The sequence below is a fragment of the Myiozetetes cayanensis genome, unplaced genomic scaffold (assembly GCF_022539395.1).
Source record: "Myiozetetes cayanensis isolate MyiCay16 unplaced genomic scaffold, myiCay2020 scf16, whole genome shotgun sequence".
In the NCBI taxonomy this organism is placed as follows: domain Eukaryota; kingdom Metazoa; phylum Chordata; class Aves; order Passeriformes; family Tyrannidae; genus Myiozetetes; species Myiozetetes cayanensis.
Window position 1 is genome coordinate 1,656,811 of NW_026087270.1, and position 22,911 is coordinate 1,679,721.

At 38.3% G+C, this 22,911-nt stretch overlaps 1 protein-coding gene across 3 annotated transcripts in view; it reads left to right on the top strand.

The window, feature by feature from the left end:
• LOC126638086 (cadherin-8) overlaps nucleotides 1-22,911 on the top strand; it is a 151,618-nt gene that overhangs the window by 119,480 nt on the left and 9,227 nt on the right. For all 3 annotated transcript variants that reach the window (XM_050311745.1, XM_050311747.1, XM_050311746.1), the window contains one exon: nucleotides 4,808-4,925. In XM_050311745.1, coding sequence (XP_050167702.1) covers nucleotides 4,808-4,925 — 118 coding nt within the window. The remainder of the gene's footprint in view (nucleotides 1-4,807; nucleotides 4,926-22,911) is intronic.

Consider the following 22,911-nt stretch of genomic DNA (forward strand, 5'->3'; position numbering starts at 1 on the left):
GTAACTCCAGGTTAGCCACAAAGCTCATGCCTTTCCCTGTTACTCCTTTTTTTTTTTTTTTTTTTTTTTTTGGCATAATTCTGCTATTAAAGCCAGAGCATTTGTGGTTTGCTGGCTATAGCTGTGTACTTGCTTATTTTCCAGCACACTGAAACTTTTTTCCTGTGCTCCTAGAACAGAACTTCTGTAATGCTGGGTAAGAAAAGTACCTCACTCGCTGTTCCCCAGCCTACACCCAGACTATTCCAATGAAGTGCTGTTTTCTCAAAACAAAGCTACAGAATTTTCACTTAAGTAGTGCAGACAACGATATATCAGTGCTCGAGTCAGTGTTTCAAACAGAGCAATATAAAACTGAGTACAGTGTTCCTCCAGTCTGGCAATTTGTCTCTATTTTATTGGCTTCTCCTGCTAGAATTGTCTTTTTCTAATGGAAAAAATCTTCACATGGATCTTTGTCTGTCTGGAGAGTCAAATGCAGGTCCTGGCTGTAAAGGGCTCTGGCTCAAAAGGCAAAGTTAAAATTGTGCTGTGAGGAGTCCACTCTTGTGGTGTTTTGAGCCTGCAAAGTCATCCAGAAATAACCATGAAGAGCAGTGGGACTGCAAAAAGGTTTTTCAGAGTTGGAGAATCAGTTTTAATAAAAATAGGAAAGAGTTTACTACTGATAAGAAACCATTGTCAGTGAGGTTAATAAGTTGCACCCCACAAAAAGAGTTTAAACATTACCATGTATTAGAATTGCATGTAGATAATGATGATACATGGATAGGAATTTTATTTTTCTATTTATCCTTATATATATTATTTCAGGTGTATGTGGCTTCATAGAAATGCAATACAAACCTATAAATTATAATGCCAAGTTGTCCTAGGGGTTCATTTAACTATTCACTACAATACAGAGCTGCCTGATAAGCAAAATATGCTAATTTGCTAAGTTTGTGCTAAATGTACGTACAGAATCAAATACATGCATGGAGACTTAATGAAACATCAAAATTGAAATTTTGCATATAAGAATTTCAGAAATTTCAAGACTAAACAGCCAAAGGGTTATTAACTTTCACTGAATACATAGTGCAAAAAAAAAAAAAACAACCAGTTCTTGTTTTGTTTATGACTATTATTGGCCAATTTTATTATATGGAAAACCCTTGGTATAGATCCTATTACCAGGAAAGAAAAAAATCTGTAGTGAGAGGTGAGGCAAGTGAGCCCTGGAGGATGTGTACCCAGGTGGCCAAGAAGGCCAAGGGCACCAGGGCTGTACCAGCAATAGTGTGGCAGCAGCACCAGGGCAGTGACTGTCCCTTTCCCAGGGAAGGGAACGGAGCTGGGAAGGGGCTGGAGCAGCAGGAGCAGCTGAGGGAGCTGGGGGGGCTCAGCCTGGAGAAAAGGAGGCTCAGGGGGGACCTTCTGGCTCTGCAACTCCCTGACAGGAGCGGGGAGCCAGGGGGGAAGTCAGGCTCTGCTCCCAGGGAACAGGGACAGGAGGAGAGGGAACGGCCTCAGCTGTGCCAGGGGAGGGGCAGGTTGGACATCAGGAGGAATTTCTCCATGGAAAGAGTGGTCAGGCACTGGCAGGGGCTGCCCAGGGAGGTTTGGAGTCCCCACCCCTGGAGGTGTCCAAGGAAGGACTGGATGTGGCACTCAGTGCTCTGGGCTGGGGGACAAGGTGGGCATCAGGCACAGGGTGGGCTCGATGGTCTTGGAGGGCTTTTCCAACCTAAACAATTCTGTGATTCATTGTGATTTTGTGATTCTCAACCATGTTGTGAACCACAAATTAAGAGCTGGAGTATTCAGTAGAGTTCCATTCTATCCATGATCACACAACACTGAGCAGTGAAATATGCCCATGAGCACACTAATAAACCCATGAGAATTACTGGACTTCTCCATGGAGCAAAAGGTACCCCAGCTTTTTATCACTGTATATATGTTATGCCTTTTTCTTTTTTTTTTTTAAGAGCTTATTTTAATGCAAAGGCACAAAGAAATAAGGTTGCCATGGGAACACTAACTCTTAATTCCGTGATGGGTGCGTGTAACACAAGTGTAATATTCCACTAAGCTTGGCTTTTGCATAACATTTTGGGTGCCTTTTCAGAGAAAGAAGCATTTGGTAAACAAGGAAGGGAATGGATGGAAAGAACTGAAAGACAAGAAAGAATTCCATAGGACAGATAGAAGTATCTATAAAAAGATATAAAGGTATTGGAAGGAGTCCAGAGCAGGGACATGAAGATGCTGAAGGGCCTGGAGGGGCCACACGAGGAGGGGTTGAGGGCACTTGGTGTGTTCAGAGGAGACTGAGGGGAGACCTCCCTGCAGCTCCAACTGCCTGGGCAGGGCAGAGGAGGGGCAGGACTGAGCTCTGCTCTGTGAGCAGGGACAGCCCCCAGGGAATGGCTGGAGCTGTGTCAGGGCAGGCTCAGGGTGGATCTCAGGGAAAGGTTCTTCCCCCAGAGGGTGGCTGGCACTGAACAGGCTCCCCAGGGCAGTGGGCACAGCCCCAAGGCTGCCAGAGCTCCAGGAGGGTTGGGATGATGCTCTGGGGCACAGGGGGTGACTCTTGGGGATGGGCCTGTGCAGGGCCAGGAGTTGGACTGGATGATCCTTGTGGGTCCCTACCAATTCAGGATATTCTGGGATTCTGTTATCTATAGTTCCTGAAATAAACAAACAAACAAACAAACAAATAAAAGTACAGAGAAGATCCCTTGTTTCTGCTTCTTGAAAATTTCCAGTCTGGATGATATTCTAAGCTTATTTCATTAAATGTCTGTGAGCTGAAAATCCCTGTTACTAATGCTCTTGGCCACTGACTTTCAGGTGTATTAATTGAAAACCTGGAGACAGTGAAGTCAATTTTTACAGCCTTTACATAACACTGGAAAGAATTAACAGTTCTGCAGCCAGGACAGATAAAATTGTACAACAATTTGATAAACTGCACCTGTTATGTGCACTTGACCTTCCAGATTTCACTGTGCCATTATCCTTTTTCCTTCTTGCTTTCCCATTCTAGCAGTGTTTGAAAAATTGAACACTCATAAAATATATCTGTCTAAATATATCTGTCTTGTTCCATTTTAAATTATACTGGTTTTGTTCACCTCTTCTAATACATGTGTTTGAAATCTTTTCAATCACTGTTCCCACCTTGGCTGATTCAGTTATCCAAAAAAAAAAAAAAAAATCTATTTGTGTAGTATTTAAATAATGAAATTTTTCAGTATTTTTTTTTTGTAATATTAATAAGAAATTTGGCCTATCCAGAATATGATTAGACAAGGAATTCATTGCCTACAAACTGTGTTTGGCTATATCAATATCTGCTCAAAAATCTTTTTATATACATGATTTCAAATATTTATTATTGTTTATTATGATTGCTCCTTGTGGTTATTCAGTAAGATTTTATTCTTTCTTAAAGAGCATAGAATGTGATTTTGACAAGTCTCATGTATGTAACACATACAGATTATAGTCCTTGTGGTTAAACTAGTACAAAATGTTAGTTATTGGCATTTTCTTAGGTAAACACCAAGGATTTAAAGTATAAGTCTATGAATTTGGACAGCAAGAGACCCTGCTTCCGTTTTTCACTCTACCCTTTAAAAAATAAAATTTGTAGTGATTCCTAATTTGAATTTAATTGTCCAAGAAATTATTGGTGCATTGCTTTGGGCATTGCAAGAATAAATACATAAGATAAACATGTTATTGAATTCAATGGACATGGGAAAGGTCAATAATTTTAATTAAATTTCTTATCAGCCTCATCTAGTATGAGCTAACTAGCACTGATATTCAGCTCTGAGTGTGGCATCTGGATCCATGGGTGACTTTGTTTCTGTTTCTCTGGCAAATAAATGGAATCAAAAGTCATTGCACCAAATACTAAATTAATAAATAACTTCATTCCTCCTGATTGTTTTAAAATAATGTTTCTTCCTTTCATATTCCTGTGCAACTTTGTATGATTTGAAGACCAACTGCAGTATCTGAGTAATGTGGGAGGTAAATGGAGATAAATACACTACAGACACTGTAGCTGGTCATATGAATCATATGAGATGCTTCATACAAAGTTATTTGATTATTTAAAGTTATTCAAACTATCCAAATGCTCTCTCCTCTTCTAACCTTAGTATCCCCCATTATTTGTTACCAATGACATTTTAAAACAGACAAGAATATTTGTGCTGTTCCCAGTACAGGAACAACTGAGGGTTTATTAACATTAAGAAAAAATATAAAACCCACAAACATAGACTTAGATATTTTCTGTTTTTTAGTCTAATCTAATTTTATAATCTAAAATTTCACACCAAAAGTTAATTAAAAAAAAATATTCATTGAAATGAAAAATAGGGGTGGGGGAAAAGAGAAAGGATAAAGATTATATATCCTGGTCCAGTGAGAAGCATGGCTCTAGAAATGAAAGGCTACCATAGAGCACCATGAGTGTTTCTGAAGGACAATTTTCCTTCTTTTTATTGTTGAATAGTAATTTATTACTTGCTAAAATGAGCAGCAGTTTTTACTGGCCTCTCTCACCTCTCTCTCCTTATTTTCTGGTCCTTGTTCTGGAAACAGTTTTGAGGGGCCAGATACAGTTCCTGTTCCCAAGACTTTCAGTCCAAGGACTATAAAAGCCTTGCAAGGATATAAAATAACTTTTTAAATCTGGAATGCATAGAAATTAAATGTGTCCAATAGAATACAATGGTTTTTTCAATATCATATATAAATATATCAGGAGTTTGAATACTTAATGAGACTGTTTCTCTTGTAGGTAATTCAGATTGTCAGTGCTGTTGACAAGGATGATCCCAAGAATGGACATTATTTCCTGTACAGCCTCCTTCCTGAAATGGTCAACAATCCAAACTTCACCATCAAGAAAAATGAAGGTAAATATAAAACATATACAATGTGCATCTCAACAGCTTAAGTTTTGAATTGGTTTGTTGACTCCCAGTCACTTTACCAGTTTGTCCTTTGGGCAATTGCAGTGTAAATAATCTGCTCAGTGGTACCTTGGTTTGTATCTCTTAAGCTATTTCCAATAACTTTGCAGTAGATAAGAAGAAAGTAGAATGGATATGGAATTGAGATCCAGAAGACAGCTCACTGGCTTAAATAAAATGAAAGGATGGATTTACTGCCTGCATTATTTCTATTAATTCGAAATTGCAGAGATGAAATTGCTGTAAGATGAAAATCTGAAACTGTGATGATAAATAAATGTTGATCCCTGCATTGAGCAGTTACAGATGGGAACATAAAATTAAATATCTACTAAACCTCCCAGAGGAAGCACCTTTTCAGCCTGTTTGTTGTGTGTATAAAGGTTCCAAAGTATTTTGGTGAGGAACTTTTACTGGAAAGAGAAATCTGCTGGGTCAGCAAAGCCCCCAAGGGCACTTTGTATCACTGTGCTTTGGAGCACTTCTGGAAGGGCAAAATGTCATTTTGTAGTGCTATAGAAGGGGACTTTCATGCGTGATGGAAAGAAAAGACCCATTTAATATTGTTGAGCCATAAATTTATACTGATCCTTTTCTTTGGCACACAGATATGTTTGAAGGTCATATGAGAAAGAGCTAGGATTGATCCCAAGAATGCTATAAATAGTGCTTTATGTATTTGTACTGACTGGTATATTCAGCAAAGTTTTTCCATCTTGGCTTTTTTTTTTTTTTTTTTTTTTAATGAAACAAACCCTGCCAAGAATTTTAGTCAAATTCAGTCCCTTATTTTTCTTATTTGAAAGTATAAGAAAGGAAATCCCTATTTAGTTTTTTACTAATAGGAAGATGTATGTGTGAGCTGTATGTGCAGGAGTGTAAAAGTAATACATGAAATATCAAATGAAGAGACAATACTGTTTTCATTTCTTGTTCTATCTGTTCCAACCAAGAAGCATGATGGCACTGTTTTGTTAAATAACGTTATAGGAACCTAAATTCTTAAATCTGCTTGAATATATCCTGTATTTTTCTTTTCTTTAAATATTTTTTTTCTCTTGCAGCATTCACAAAGTGTGTCTGTAGTTATATCTGTACTTTCATGTAGGAAATGAGTGTATGTTTGCTGCACTTATAGGAGAAGATAAAACAAACCTCTTCAAAAATGCATTTCATAATCATCAGTGGTGTAACACAAATTGAATTAAGCATCCTGAATGTGAGGTGGTTTGCTTGGCACAGCATGACAAAGTAAAAAAGATCTCAGCATTTCTCTTCATGTTTAAATACTGAGCTCATGTTGCTAATTACCCTTGTCCTTCCAATCTGTTACTCATTTAAGACCCACTCTTACTCCTTGTCACAGGCGGTGGCAAAATGAGTCCTGATCCAAGTGAGAGTGAGGAAACTTCCTTTATAACGAGGTTTAGAGAACCAAGTCCAGTTTTGTTACAGCATTGCCACTCAGTTTTACACAGTTTTTAATGTGTTTGAATCAGTTAAATGTGAAAATCCTCTTAAAACAACCAACCGAAATCTCTTGAAATTAAAAATCCGCTTGAAGAGACTTTTCTGATTTAATCCTTCGGTGTCCAATAATAAAATTCCAGCTAGGCATGCCATCCTTGTCTATCAAGATTGCTCAGCCAGGGGTGCAGTGCATGGTTGATGTCAGGACATGATCTCCTACAGGAAGCAAATATTCCTGTCAGAGCCAAAATCAGGGTATTATTTGGTTGAGGTGAGTTTTCATGTCCTTTAAACATCCTAAATCTTCAGCAAGTCTTCATTTCGTTTTGCCTCTTCAACAGTGAACTTGGCCATGACTTTGTCCTGCACATATCTGCTAGATAAGCATGAGTGGTTATTCTTGCTGAAAAAACTACAGTCTGCCTAAACTAACTGAATTCAAAAGGCAAATTTCTCCTTTCTTTGTATTCCTGAGGGTCTGGGCTGCCCAAAAGCCAGCTGGGGTGGTTTGTGAGAAGCTCTGTAAGGAAATGCCTGTAACAAGCACTACTCTCGTTTCTGGAGATCAGGTTGGTGCACAACACACCAAAGCTTGGAACAGAAAAGCATTTCCTCACGCTGGTGGCCAAAGTCCTTGACATCTTCCTGGCTGTGTCCTCAGCCTCAACTTCTTCCCACAGCTTTGGCCCTGCCAAACTCTCCAAGGCAGCAGAGACTGAGGTTGGTGGTTGCTGCAGAAATGCTGTCTCCCTGTGGATATCATACAGGGATTGCATTTTCTCAGGAAACCTCCTCTAGAAACCCAATCTTTTACCTGCTGGAATGAGCAATTTCTTTTGTTTCTTTATTTAAGTAGTTTTTCATCGCTTGCCCTTCTCCAAAGTTCTCTTAGGGTGGAGAGAAACAAAAATACCCCTCCTCAAGAGCATCTGTGAAATGACATTGCCCTTTGGGTCCTTGTTTTGTGCTTTAGGTAACTTTGGCATTTGGCCCTCACTCCTCCAGCACATAATGACATCATTTAATCTGGTGGCATTAGTATGCAGACAGTGCAGCTTGGCATCTGCCAGGAGCAGAACGCTGCAATGTTCTCTCTCTGTCCCTCATGCTAAAGAATATATAAGATGCCTGTGGAATTTTGTCTTGCTGTATGGAACAGAAGCCATTAATCAGTTTAGTTTGTTGCACACGGGCTAATTCTGTTGTTTGAAACTTTCCAGATTGCCCTAAGGCAAGTTCACTTGATCCTTCAGTAATTAACTTACACTGCAAATATTATGATTGGTCACCATAAATATGTTTGACTGAGTGACACAACAAGTATCTTCATCAGAAAACACAAATACCCCTCACTTCTCCTAAGATTATCTTATGTTTTATAGAAGTTATCCTGTACTCGCAGCAGAATGTAATTCCATATTTACAATCCTTTCTGTAGACAAGATGCCCGAAACTATAGAGACTTTCTGATGTAAATAATGTTGAAAATGCTAATTTAAATGCCATCATGCATCTCAGTAGATCATCTCTTGGCAATCTTTATTTTTCATGTCTCCTGATCCATTCTCTCTGTTCTTTCCTGAGCTCAGGTGGCTCATGGTGAGCAGTTTTTGTGCCTTGGGTTCATGGGCAGTGAGTGATAATCTGAAGTAAAGCAATGCTGCTCTCTCAAACTGCAGTGCAAGGAACACTGATCACTTAGACTGCCAGGTGCACAAACCTTTATCCCCTCACCAGAGAAATCATAAAATTATACAACAAAAAATATAAGAATTTATTGCAACATGAAAATCATGCAGTGTTTCCTGGTGACTGAACCTCTGACTATGACATAACAAATCCTTGAGTGCACAAACTCCTGCAAACTGACTGGGCACTTTACTTTTCATGTGTCTTTCTGCTGGGTTTGTGCAGAGGAGCAGAAATGGGGGAAAAAAATGAAAATATATATTTTGTGTAGTGTTTCTGACAAAACAGAAAAGCCTAAAACTTCAGATGAAAATATCTGATGTTTAGACAAGTGTTGTTACACTCCAGCAGTGTGTCATAGACTGACTGGAATTAACCCTTCCAAAAAACTGTAGCATCACAATAAATGACAAAAAGCTGACAGGTATTTAGACAGCTGATGGGGGTTTTATACTGTCATGGCATCAGCAAACCAAAATGAGACCTCTGGAAATGGAATTAGCATTTGCTGACAGTCTTTTTTTCAGGTGAGTGGTCTTCACAGAGCAACCTAAAATCTAATGCCAGTACAGGGATCCTCTCCTGCATCCCAAAAAATACCCTCACAGCAGTACCTGTTTTCAGCATTGAATTCTTAAGGTTCCCATAGGTTGTTCAAGTGAGAACAGAATTCTGTGATAAATGCATTTTCACACATGCAAGCATTTTGATAGGCTGCCAATGCAATTTGTACTTTCAAAAACTAGCAAATACATCTTTGCCATGAAGAGGCCTAAAGTTTTCCTCACAAGACGTTTCCATTGCCATTCCATTCTTCTGATGGCAGATTCTGTTTCCTAACAGAATAAACCCCCAATCAAATGTTCCACACTGCCTTTGGATGCAGTAATACCTCTGAGAGAAGAAATGGTGCATCTCTACTGTATAAATGGGATATTCCACACCTCTTACCAGGGCAGAAGCAGTCACAGGGTTTCCTGGACCATGGGCAGGACTCTTAGTGGCACGAGCTAGTATTCCTGCAGAAGTCCAGTAGCCTGATTTGGCTCATAATAGGCTGATTATAAATAATAAGCCTCCCCTCTCCCCAAAAATATTCATCAAAACGTCCATCTGGTGAGTTGAGTTCTGAATTTGGTCCAAATCGATTTCTGGTGGTTCTCTATGACAAACTTCATGTTCATTCTCAGCCATTCTCAGTCTGTTATACCTGTGACACCTATAATGGCTCCAGGAGTGTTCATGTTTAAATGACCATTTCTTCTGTTCTTTCCATGCAACAAGGTAAATCTGTCACTTTTGGCCTCCTTGTGCTGCCTCAAAAGTGTAGGCAGGGGGTGTGTAATGTATTTAATAGCCTGACATAATCACTTCAATCACTTCCTTTGTATACTATTGTTTATTGTAAAATATTTTCTATTTCTCATCGCCTCTTTACCATTCATAAACAAATATTTCTGAACTACTTCACAATAGCTGGAGAAGCCAATTACATGCCAGCTCTCTTTCAGATATCCCAAATAACAAAAGCAAATTATCAGCCTTTTTCTTTTTTTTTTTCCTTTTTTTAAAGTACTTCTGTGTCACTGTGGTTTTAACACAATAAAACCTAGATTTTGCCCACACCTTTTTTCCCTGAAAATATTTTTAGCAGCATCTGTCAAATACACACCTGGAGGGTGAGTCTTTTGTTCCCACCAGAGTAACTCTCGTGTGTTCAGATGAGTCTTTCCCTGAATCAGTGTCTTTTGGCAGTTCTGGATAAGTCTCTCTGCCATTGTCTCAGCTGCCATCTAAAGCTCCTTCTGCGTTTTTGATTGACTTTTCTCTCCAAATATATTCTTCAGACAGCTCAGGGAGGGCGCTGCTGTTTCACTGCCCTCCTTCCACTTTGCCCAAAGTTAACCCACTGTCCTCAGGTACAAATTTACTTTGCAAGGGCATCTTCAAACCCGTCATTTCTTAATGGAAGCACAATGAGCATCCAGAAGAGCAGCACCCATGGATATGAGCAGCCCATCCTCACACATTTTTGTGGTTTCATGCAATTTTCCAAGAGCCTTGGGAAACTTTGTGGCCCAGCTGCCACGGGCCAGAGGGGCTTTCACAATGGCACATGTTTATATATTTCTAATGTGCTTAATTATCGCCCTCATTTCTTTTAGTCTCAGTAATTAAACTTTCAAAGGACAACTCTAAAACATTCCAAATCACAACCTTGTTAGTGGTTTTCTTGGAAAGTGAAATTAAGTGATGTGCTCAAGGATGTGTCTGGCATCTTATAAATAAATATTTTTCTCTCCTGTCTGTCAGTAGTAGTGGTATGGAATAACATCTAGAAGATGCAAAGGAATGTGCTGCATAATCAAGGAAACAGCATTGGTCAACATCTCTCTTCATAGACATAGTTTTGTCACCAGAAATCACAAGGAGTACTTGCATAACAAGGTACAATCAGTGTGAAAGGGGTAGAGTTAAAAATAATACATATTCCAATGTATTAAAAAATAAAAAACCACAAGCTAACCCTTAATCTGACACTTCTGTGTCAGTATCTGCCATCCACAGGCTCACATCATCTTCCTCCAGAAGTGTTCATAGTCTGAAAAATGTATTATAAATATCATACCATCAATCTTTTTCTCAGCATGGCATTTAAACTGGAATTGTTTAAATAGCAAAGTTCAACATTTTTATGACCTGTGCATGCCAGAAGAACCTCAGTTTATTGATTTTTTAAGTGAATGATAGAGTTAATAATGAAATTGCTAATATAAAATTGTTGAAATATTTCCTTTTTAGTGTAATTGAAAGATTTTGTTCAGGAAGTCCTTCTTTGCTTATGTTGGAAATTGTAAGTTATAGAAATTAGAAAAAAGCATAAAGATGTTGATGTTTTGTTGGGTAGGAAGGTCTAACTATTATCAAATGATGTGATAGTTAAGGTAGATGAGCTCCATGAAGCAATGTGGTTCTGTGGATTTAGGCTATTCAGGAAAACACTGATTCCAACTTCTCCTTGATTAATATGCAAAAAGTGGCGTTGAGCCAGTGCAAATACTTTTGCTGGAGCCAGTGGTTGTGTCTTGGGTGGTAAGTGTCAAGTCTCTGAAATAATTCATTTTTATAACAGAGGAAATGCAGTTCCTTATTTATTGTACTCAAATTCCTCCATCCTTGGTCCTCAGACAATTCACCTGATTGAAACTGCTTTGGATCAGAAACTTCGTTAGATCTTCCTCTGTAAGAAAAGTAATCAATTTTCTCATTTACATATCTGACAATTCTAAGATGTAATGTCATCCTGTGAAATAATAGACTGTGTCTAAAGACTCAAAAGGAGGAGCCCTTTCTGCCAGTGACAAAGTGCTAAAGCTATGTGAGGTGGAAATTGGTGCTATAGATCTTCAGACTATTCTCAAATTCCAGAAGACTGGCAGAATTTCAAGTTAATGACAGTATTACCAAGGGACCCCAGTACATTCCAGCAGTGCTCAGAAGTTCTGCCTTGGCAGGCACCGAATGCATTTCCATTTTCACTGTATGAGTTCACACTGCAGTTGGGGTGATATATCTGATTCCTCTCTGCTATTCCTAGCAAGGTTACACTTTTCCATGGTACAGTAGTGTCAGTCCTGTCTCGTCTGAGAATGCTGGTGAAAATATTCTCAGTATATATCTTTCTGCTGATAACTTTCTGCCTCCTTTCCCCCTTCTTTCTTGACTCTCATCACTGTGGACTCTGTTCTGTTATTCCCCGACGTTCTGTTTTGCCTTGATGTTGAATATCAACTGAGTGCTGTTTGAAACAACTTCCCTGGCAGAGGAGGATGTGCTGTTGTTTTCTGAAGTGATTACATTCACATAGATGGAAAGCCAGCATTTTTCCACTCCTGTGTGCCACTTCCTTCACTGACACCTGCTTCTACTCTCTTCCCCATCTATCTTCTTGCATGCAGATCACTGCTCTTTCTGGATTCCTTTCTAATTGGAACCACAAAACAGGTGAAGATTAAGTGCAGTTCCTCTGCAAACAGACTTTTTAGCCCTATCTGGATGATTTACACCTTCTTACAATGGTTATGTGCTTTTCACCGCTTGGATAGGCTAAAGAGGCGAGTCCTTCTTGGTGCACAAAGCTGCTCCAGCTGCAGCAGAAAGCCAGAATCAACTCTTGGAAGGCTGACTCAGCTGCCACACTCCTCCACACTGTGACCACTCTGTCTGTTCTGTCCATCTCAACCTTACTCACTCCTCTCCTGTATTCAGGATGCAGGACTCCAGACAGATTCCCTCCCTCCTCCGCCCTAAGCCAGATGTGACCCATCAAGTCTCCACTCGACTGGACAGGCCAACCTGATGAATGAACCAGCAAGGAGGGGGCCATCTGGTAAGCTCATTGTCCTCTTCCAGGCATCTCCAGGCTCTTCCTCAGCTCTGCTGTGCTCCCCCAGCACGTCTGCACTTCCTATGCTTTTGTAGCTCCAAAGTGTTTCTCTGGGAGCACCTCTGCTCCAAATGCTGTTTAACCTTTCCCTCCAGTTTTAGTTTAGCTCTGGGGTGACAACTCCTTCCCCAGCCTCCCACGTGCAAACTTTCAGACAGGAGAGCTGTGTATGCACGTTGGAAAATAAGACTCATTTCCACAGCATCCCATCCTTTCAGAAAAGCGCCTTTTTTCGGTCCTTCCAATCAACCACAATTACACAGTTATTTCAGAGCGTTAATGTAAACATGACCCAGCCCAAAACACCATCAGATGTGAGTGATGAAACTCAGGATAATCCCCTATACATGCAGCCTGCCGTTATGCATACATGACCAAAGAGCCTGTTACTTCACTCGTTCTTAATTTATTATTTGTGCTGCTGGCAACGTAATGTTGCCAAGGCGTCAATTATGTTTCATTTTATAAATCAAACTAATTGAGAACCAGATGCAATCTGAGTGAAAAAGATCTGAGGTCAGTGTTGTGCACCATATGCATGATAGTGCTTACTCATGATGAGGGAATGGATTGGACAGCTGTGAATTCTCCTGCTGTAGGAGTTTCATCAGGCTCAGCAGTGGAACGTACTCGGTTCTCCTTTTCCAGTTTACTTCATTAATTTCACAATAAAACTGAAGAAAAGTGAGCAAGGCTGCCATGACTTTAAAAGCCTGAGTAAGGGATAAAGGGTTATGAAAACAAATCAGAAGAGGAAAATAATCTGGTCAGCAAATTAGCATGAAAATCTATCTATTTTTGTAGTAATATCGAACATGGGTGAAAGAAATAGCAGAGAAGAACAAATTGAATCTTCAGTGTGACTTAATTTCAGAAACATAACGGGGAAAATAGACATTAAATCAGGGTCTCAAAAGTGAACTGCTCAGCAGGCAGAAAGGTGTTATTCTTAATGAGTACCAAGCTTCCTTTTAATGTTCCAAGGCTCCCTAAGTGCTCTAAAAACATAACTCCTTGAAAACCAGCAGCACCCATGATTATTATATTCTAGGACCTTAAAAGTACTATGTAGCAGTATTTATAGCTAAGTGAGTACATAATATTTGGAGACAAATTTCCAGATTTTTAATCGACTAACTTCTGAAAGTATCTTAAGAGATTTCTGTCAAAGCACCACTTCTGGCTTGATGGGTGCATCTAATTCCTCCATGTTTTCTGCCAGAAAACATTTCTGTAGTTGGAGTGTTCATGGACAATGCCCTGTGTAAATGGATTTAATTTACTTAGGAGGAGGAACGACCTCCTAGAGCTGAAGGTTCTGGGAGGGCCTCTGCCCCATCACCACCTCAATATATTTATTATCTGACAGAGTCATGCTGCATATAAGAAGCCCATCTCTGTTTTCACCTCATTGTTAGGTTTGGTTTTGTTTTGAATATTTGTATTTTCTTCTTAAATACCTAATTAGTAAACATGGCACAGGGTTATTTTTCTTTCTTTTTTTTTTTCCTACACCTTGTAATTGTATTGGTTTCTCTCATTATGGAATATTTGTTTGTTTTGTCTAATCCTAAATACAGACTGTTGAAGGAGAATAACAATTAACTGATTAGTTGCTGTAATTGTACTTTTGTCAATTAATGAGAAACTAGATAGGAGTCTCATTTTAAACTTTCAGTCTTAGCAAAGATTAAAAGAACACTAACACTATTCTACTAGAGAAAAAATCTAAACAAGCTAAAAATGAAAACAATTTAAGCAGGAATCATCACATATTAACTGTTAAATTTTCCTTTGATTATTAAAAATCTCCTTTTGCCATTATATCAGACCATTTGCACATGATTCCTCCATTAAAATAGAAGGTATTAATTTTTCACACTTAGCCTCAAGGCTTATCTGATTAACTATTACACAACTGACATTATAATGTGAATTAAAAAGACTAAGATCATGTTCCAATTTGCATCTTGTTTTGAACCAATTCCACAAGTGGTGTGCACAAGGAGGGAGTTACTATTGGAACCACAGTCCCTCTTCCTATGAGGTGACTGTTGCATTGATTGGGATGTGAACTCTGTGTCTCTACATTTCCCTGAACGTCTCTGCTGTGGTCACACTTATTCCAGACCCTTTTATTTCCTCCTTACTCTTTTTGAGGAGGTGACTCTTCAAGAATGGGCTGTATTTCTCTGTCAGAGCAAATATAACAGTGACACATTGAAGGAAAGATGAAATTTTTAGATGACTTTTACCAGAGCTTCTCACATCGACCTTTAGAGAATAAGTTCTTATTCAGTTGGTTGGGGGTTATTTTGTAGCACTGAGGTTATTTTCCCATCAGCTTCTGATTTTGTAATTCCTACGGGTGACCTCGTTGTAAAATGTGTCACTTTGTTGGTCTTCATTTAATTCTATCTAATTAGGATGTATTTTATCTGGCAAGCATCCAGTAATTAGTGATATATTTATGTAATTATTAGCATGTAATATTTGTATAATAAATATGCCTAGAAGGCAATCCATTCAGAGGGCAGAAAAGAGGGAGAGTACATGATTTCACTGAACGCAGAGATCTTACATTTGGAGCCAAAAGCAGAAAATAAATGAAAGGCATAAGTTGACCTGTCTAGTCTGGGGAGAGAGTTTGCATATCCTCAAATGATAGGATGTGCACACTTGGTAATCAGGGCTGATTAGAGAGGGAGTGAAGATGGGCCCCTGTTTGAAGTGAGATAATAAGCCAGCTTGTTAGGGAGAGATAAATAGAACTTGAAGAAAAGGACCAGATGTCTGCTTGATGGCGTTGAAGAGGAAGAGCTGGTGGGGTCCTCCGAAGGTAACGTGGATGGATGTGGAGCCAGATTCCAGGGAATCAGTAAAGCAGTGGTAGCTGTCTGCCTGTATTGGGAGAGCAGAGTCAGATCATGCCAGCCTGGCCTAACTAACTGTGGGCTTAGCAAGCAAACCTCACTTTTGCTGTAGGCTGAGGACTGTGTACATCCTGGAGCAGTAACTCTAACACCACAGTTTTTTGGCTTGTTTCACACATCTGATTTTATAATAAGAGATAAATCAGGAATAAAGCCCTCTTTGCAGAATTATAATGTCAGTTGTGTTCACCATTGAAGTCATAAACCTTAAAAGGAGCATCACCAGTAATCACTGAATGCTGATGAAAATACTCTGTTGTGCTCTGTCTGAGAATGTTGGACCATCTTGAACAAAAGCACTGAATTTTTTCTTCTCTTTTATTTTTGTAATGTGTTAAATGACAAAAAAGTTTCTCATTGCTTTTGGAAAAACACATAAAACCTTTTGGGGTTGTTTGTGTTTTGTTAGGAAACATTCACTCAGTCTAACCTAAACTTGAAGCTAAAAATCTAGGTTATAGGAAATAATAAAAAATAAAATAGCACTGTTTCATGTAGCCTCTTTGAACTTGTCACTCCCTAACCTTGCTTAGCTCTGTCATGCCACTTTCTATAATGTTTTCATCCGTTATATATGACCCTGCTGTAAACTGCACAGTGTTCCCCCCAACAAAGACTGAGACCTTGTGATCTCAGAGCACTCTCCAGGAGTGATGGCTTTTTGATTGAGGAATTGGTCTGGAGTTCAGAACAGTTTTGTAGAGCTGGGTTATGGGTTTCCTGCATGAATTTGGACAAGTCATTTAATCACCATGCCTGTCAGTGTGCCATGCAAACACTGCAGAGCTATCAGCAGTTCCCTGGGGACTGGGAAAGACTGAGGTTTTCAAGAGGGATTTAAGGGGTCTCTTTGGATTCTTCTGAAACTCCTGTTAGAAAACATTTAAAATTGTTTGTCAGCTCATGGCAGGAAATGTGGAGCCCACTCTAATGGCAGCTCTAGCTAAGGTATTATATGTTTGATACAAGCTGCAATACTGAATACTGAGGAAGGTAGTTTAGACTCAATTCTGCATCATTTATCTCCTTCTATATCATCCTTATCTATTCCACATTGTTACATCTTCTGTCTTTGTACTAATATTTTCTATTTTTAAATAAGAAAAAAAATTGTACCAAATCAACCTTCTCTTTATTTGTGCTTTTCTTCTGCGAACATGCAAGATCAAAAGATGTAGTTGCTTTAAACTTTATAGGCTTCTATGCAGTCTGTCTAGCAGAACCAGTTTCTTCAAAACTTTGTATACAGAACGTAGCTTTTTCTTGGCTAAAACTGCTTTACTTAATTTTTTTTTTTTTTTCTCCCATTAAGGAAATGCAATTTTCTCAAAGTATCTGTTGGGTTATTTTTATGTTCACCTTTTTGACTATATGTGTTTTTTCTTCATGACCATGGCATTATTTTTGGCATATTGAGATGTATTTTCCTTTACCAATAGAGTTGCCATCTCTTGTAATACTTTCACATGATCCTGCTTTGTATTTTTATTGCAGCTTCAGCCTGCACATTTCACTTGTACTTTATCAGTCTTCATCACAAATGGGAAGACAACAAGGAACCATTTCACTGTGATCTGCAGGGTGTTCCCTTAGCACACAGATGCATTATATATTTATACCTCATAACTTCTCTGATTGGCATGAAGAGAAAGAATGAATAAGATGTCTTTGGCTTTGTGGCAGTTATATTCCAGTAGTGATTAACAGATGTTTTACCCTTTGTAGAACCTCCATCCTTGGAGATTTTCAAAAGCCACCTGGACAAGGTCCTGGGCTTGAGCAGGAGGTGGACCAGACGACCTCCAGAGATCCCTTCCAACCTCAATCATTCCACGATTCAGTGAGAACCCTAAAGCACCTCATGAGCTGATGCTGCAGTTGGCAGATATTTACCAGTATCAGCACTGACTTTGCAATATCTCTACAGTGTTGAGGCAGAATTCAAATGTTGACCTCTTTCCCTGGCTCCTTCTTGCTTCCAAGTTATGACTTGAGTCACACAATGGATATAGTAAAATTAGGGTCTAGCAGTAAGTCCCAGTCTTGAAATCTAAATTCGGATGTGTGTGTGTGTGTGTGCCTGCTTTGATTCTCTCAGTGATCCAACTGCATATCCTGCTTTGGAACTTCTGGCTATGCCAGGTTTTCTTCATGTAATGTTTGCATGCTGTGCAGAAACGTTCCCACGAGTATCTGGAATGTTTCGTTTGAAAACTTTATTCCATCTATTCCACCCTATAGATGGGTAATTGTGGGTTGTTTTTTTTTTTTTTTCACTTACTGCAATTCCTTCTCTGGATGCCTTTTGCTCTTTCCTGCATTTCAAATGCCCATTAGTCTTCACCATAGGAGACACATCCTCAGTGAGAGGTGTTCATATAAGACATTATGTGTATACTTTGGGTGTAAGACAGAAGTATAAATTACTACCATTAATGGCCTGATGATAACAAATTGTTATTGTTATACGTAATCTGCATATCAGAATGTCTTCCAAAAGTCATTATCATGCTGCCTGTGTGCCCAGGGGCAATGTTATACCATAGCATTTCAGTCTTTCAAATTACAAAAAGCTAATATAACTCCTGATGACATTTACAAAAATGTATAATGGCACTTCTTTCAGTTCTCTCACAGAAATTATTCTCAGTGAAGTTAAAGGGAGTTCTGCACATATAAGAGCTGCTGGATCTGGCACTTTTTAAAATCAAAGCCACGTTGTGGGTTTTTTTTTTCCTTCAATGGCACCAGCTCAAGAAAATGTTAAGTCAAAATTGTTTTTAATTTGTTTTCAGACTTAAAATGCCCCAGCCAGTGTAAGTCGTATTTAACTTTCAATGTTCTTTGGCGGAGAGGACACATTCTAAATTTCCTCTCATAGTAAGTTGTTATGTCAGAGTTATAAAGCTCTGAAAATTGGCATTTTGTAATGGAAGTGCTGACAAGACCTTTATTACACCAGTACAAATAGGCAGCATTCCAATAAATGCTGGTTGCTGTTTTTATAGTCTGGTGGTTGCTTTCTGCCACTGTATTTCAAAGTGAGCATTATGACAAAAGTAAACAGCATAATAGAAATGCACTAGTATGGCTTGAATTTGGCTCTTACTGTTATAACAAAACTTCAATATGGCTGGTAGGTCTGATTCCAGATTTAGGTTTAAGGTCTACAGGTATGACCTACTGGTAAATTGTTTTAAACTTTTACTGTGGGCATGAATTCATAGACTACTGGAATGGAAAAGACATTTATCATGGCAAGGGAAAATGGTTGTTTTTAAGTCACTGAAAGGCCAAGAACACATCACATTTAAAACCCAAAAGGTTCCTACTTAAGTTTTATGTTTCTTACTGTGACATTCACAGTTTGCATTCCGGAAAGGAAGATTCACTTAAGACATCTCTGATTGTCTTCATAGTCATGTAGATTCTGAACTTTTCCAGACCCTGGAACTAAGTAACTGAATTAAGAATTGGAGGATGTGTGTGAAGTGGGGAAGGTGAAGAACATGGGATGGAATTCTTGGAATTTTTCCATCACCTACCAAAAGGAGTATGAATTTCACTGAATCTGATAGAAATGTAGCTTTACACATAAGAGAACCCGAACCAATGTGATGTGTAAAGCTGTACATCTCTCAGTGACCTAAGGGCCTTAGGCATCTGTCTGTCATCAGCTTCACCTCCCACACTGCATTTGTTAAGTACACATTCCTAGAAAGAGTAAGAATCCATTATCCCTCAAGAGAAAAGCAGATGGCAAAGCCTCGGGGTATTTTGGCTTTCTTAGTTATCTTTGCAGCATTTCTGTTGGAATCTGGTAATACAGTACTGGAAAGTTCTTGGTTCAAATGCAAAATATAGCCATTATTTTATCAAAGCACTGTAAAACACAGTATTACTTTCTGAAACTTTTTGGTTAAAATAACAAGAGAATAGAATTAACTAGAATATGTAGATTTCAAAAATGATCCATCAGTCTATGCAAATTGCTGTGTTAATAATGTATTTTTAATGCTGAGCACATTTGACAGCCATTTCATCTCTCTTTCTAAACCAGAGCTTGGCAACCTGCATTAATTCTTACACTTTACAGATGTAACATTCAATGCACATGCCATGTAGTGATGTGATCCGAATAAAGTAAAGCATGTCAAAGCAATGGGATTATTAGTAAACAAGTTTGTGACTGGCTTGTTGAATACAGGAGAGAAAAATGAGAGGCAAAAGCCATCGCTGTTTTAGCATATCTTACATCTTGCCTGGGCTGCATTTTGCTGCAGATTATGGGAGTGTCAATCAGAAGTGGCACCAGGGGTTTAGAACAGATAACTGGACGTGGCAGGGTGGGTGACGCTCAGTCAGGTGTGTTGGGTGCAGTTCAGCGTGGGAACTGTGGGGCTTAAACACAGCCAGAGCCCAAAGGTCCCTGGTTTGACTTGCCATATATGTCTGTAAATTAAAAAAGAGGGAGAGGTACCATGTCCTAATTATTTCTCAACCCCGTTAACAATAAAACCAGTATCATTTCAGACTCAACCCTTGCTTCTACATCATTATTTCTTCAGCAGGGATTTTCTGTCCTTTCTTCAATGAGTTAAAAAGCCCAGGTACAAAATACAAGAGTTGCTGCTAGACTGCAAGTGACCATATAGTTATGTTTGATTATAGCTCTGCAGGCCTAAAGGTCAAAGGAAAGTTTTAGAATACTTAAGAGACAATTATCTAAAGTTCAGACTTTTCCAAAGGAATAGAACTAGAAATTATACAGACTATTATCTAAAGTTCAGATTTTTCAAAGGAAAAAAGTAGGAGGAAATGCTCATTCATCATCACTTTGCTGTTAATTTGTCTGGCTTTTTTTTTTTTTACAACTTCTGTCAAGAATTTATTTACTACAAGTTCTGTATCACACAGTAGTACTAACATAATTATTCCCCTTTCCAAGAAATTTGAACATATGAGAATGATGTATACATGATTAAATATTACTTTGCTCATGATTCAAAATTCCCAACAGTGCTTTTTATTTCTGCAAAGAAATACATGGAAATATGTTTATGTTTTTCTATTCATTAGTTGATTCAGCCTTTCAATTCTGGCATAAGCTATTATTATTTAGGCCAACTGGTAAAGAGAAAAAAAAATAATCAAAGATACAAAATATGTGATATACTCCAATTATTCTTCTACCAGTTCATTTTCTCCCATGAAATATTTTTTTTCTGTGTTCTTTTTATTGTTTTAAGGGATTATAGAAAGTCCAGATCCCTAGGGAAAAAAAAAATAATTGAAGAGTATAATTTATCATAGGAATGTTTTGTGAGTGGCCATTAAGGATACCAGTATGACATGCAACTTGTTATGGTGCAGGAGAGACAGTTTGATCAGTCAGCTGAATTTTTATAGCACAAAAACTTTTTTTCTTTTGAACCTGATGTCTGCTATCAAATTTGATAGCAGTCATCAATCTGCTTTTTTGAAGACATCACAATTTTTTGACATTCATGAAAAGCAGGTCAGTTTGAAATACCTGTGAATGCTTCAGTGCCCATATGGTTTGGCCATCATAAATCAGAAAAATAAACTATAAAAATGGCCTCTTTTTATTTTCAGATTATTTTGTAAGCCTTGGACTTGAACAGAACATTGATGCCATTACCATACAGATTAGACAAAGGGTGATTTATCATGTAAACTGCTGTTCAACACGATTTTGTTTGGGACAGTCATCAAGGAAGGCCTAACACACATGTAAAATATTACATATGACACACATGTATTTATATTAACACACATAAATATATAACTTCTCATAAAACATATTTGATGTGCGTAAATGCACCCATGTTGAAAACACCAGGTTTAATCATGAAACAAAATTGTAATGCTCATGAACAAACAGATTATTTTTTTCAACTCCTAAAGGCTGACAACTTTATAACATACAAATTCACAATTGTTCCCTTTTAATCAAGTATTCCTTTAAAGAGTGTTTCAGCCTAAGGCAGAAATGAAAAAAAAATACTGCCTTAGACGGGTGTTTCTCATAAAGCATTTTGACAGCATTCTTTTGGAAGCAGGAAACTGATGCTTCCAACTTGTACTAGAGTGGAGCCTGAAACATATAAATCAGCTTTTCAGCCCAGGGCCCATCTGTGAACAGTTTTCCTTCACAAGGGGAACATGGATGAGGGTGTGCTTTGAGTTGCCACTCCTGGTCCTCGTGGTGGAACAGAAATGAGCTCATGGTTATTCTTTCCCAGGGATTTTGTAATTATGAAAAAAAAAAAAATTTTTCAAAACAGTTGAGTTGACAAAGATGTCACATCTGGGACTAAGAGTAGTGGCCTGTTGGGGCTGAATTAATTTTGTTTGGTTCTGCAGCACAATTCTGTGAATATAAATATGTGTTATTTGTAAATTTTTTCATGAGAAAATATGAAAAAGAATAATGATTAGGGTATGGTATGGCTTAGAGCTCATGGAGTGCATAGAGAGACTTTTTTTGAGAGATCTCTGTATTTTGACAACTTGATCAATTCCCAGAATCTAAAATGGGGATTGGAATCTTCCCTATATTCCACTACTTCTCTGTCATTAGGTCTGAATTTTGAAGAAAACCTAAAATGCCAGTATTACTGCAGATCTTTTAAAAAATCTGTGTGTGACATTGTAAGGTCTCCAGCACTGAAGAGTAACAATTACAGAAAGCACTTGAATGAATCAATGGTTATGCAAAGAGCTGAAATGTTACCTTAACATTCTCTGGAATGTTCTCTTCGAGTGCATTTGCAGATTGCTAAATGTTATAGTGCCAATATTTCGTAGAATGTCATATGTTCTGTTTTGCTGCCTGTGATTTTGTAGTTTCCACTGAAACCTTGATGATAACAACTTAATTGCTCAGTTATTTCAAGTTTGGGGTTCTTTTTAATGTAAGAATAGATACCACTTATGAAATGAGAGGAAATGAATGAACTGTCCTTGTCTTTTCATTATCAGAAAAAGCAGGGAGCGTCACAGTAAGGATATTCTTGATGCTCTTCTACTTTTGTAAAGGACTCTGTTTTACAGAGACTCTGTTTTAAGTTAAAAAAAAGTACACAAAAAGATAGCTCTTATAAACATGAAGAAACATGTATTTCTGGTGTTCCCAGCTGTAAAGTGTCCAATTAAAATCCTTTCTTCACATAAGTAATATATCCAGCATAGATAACAACTTATATCACAAAGTCCTTAATACCAGTAGCTGTTTGATCTTTCTGGAAATATTATAAAAGGGATAGGAAAAGAAAGACAGAAAGGGTTATGTAGGTGTAAGGTTACCCAGCAGGGAAGTCCACTGATCTGCACATATTAGAGACCACGAGGGAATTAAAGAATTGCA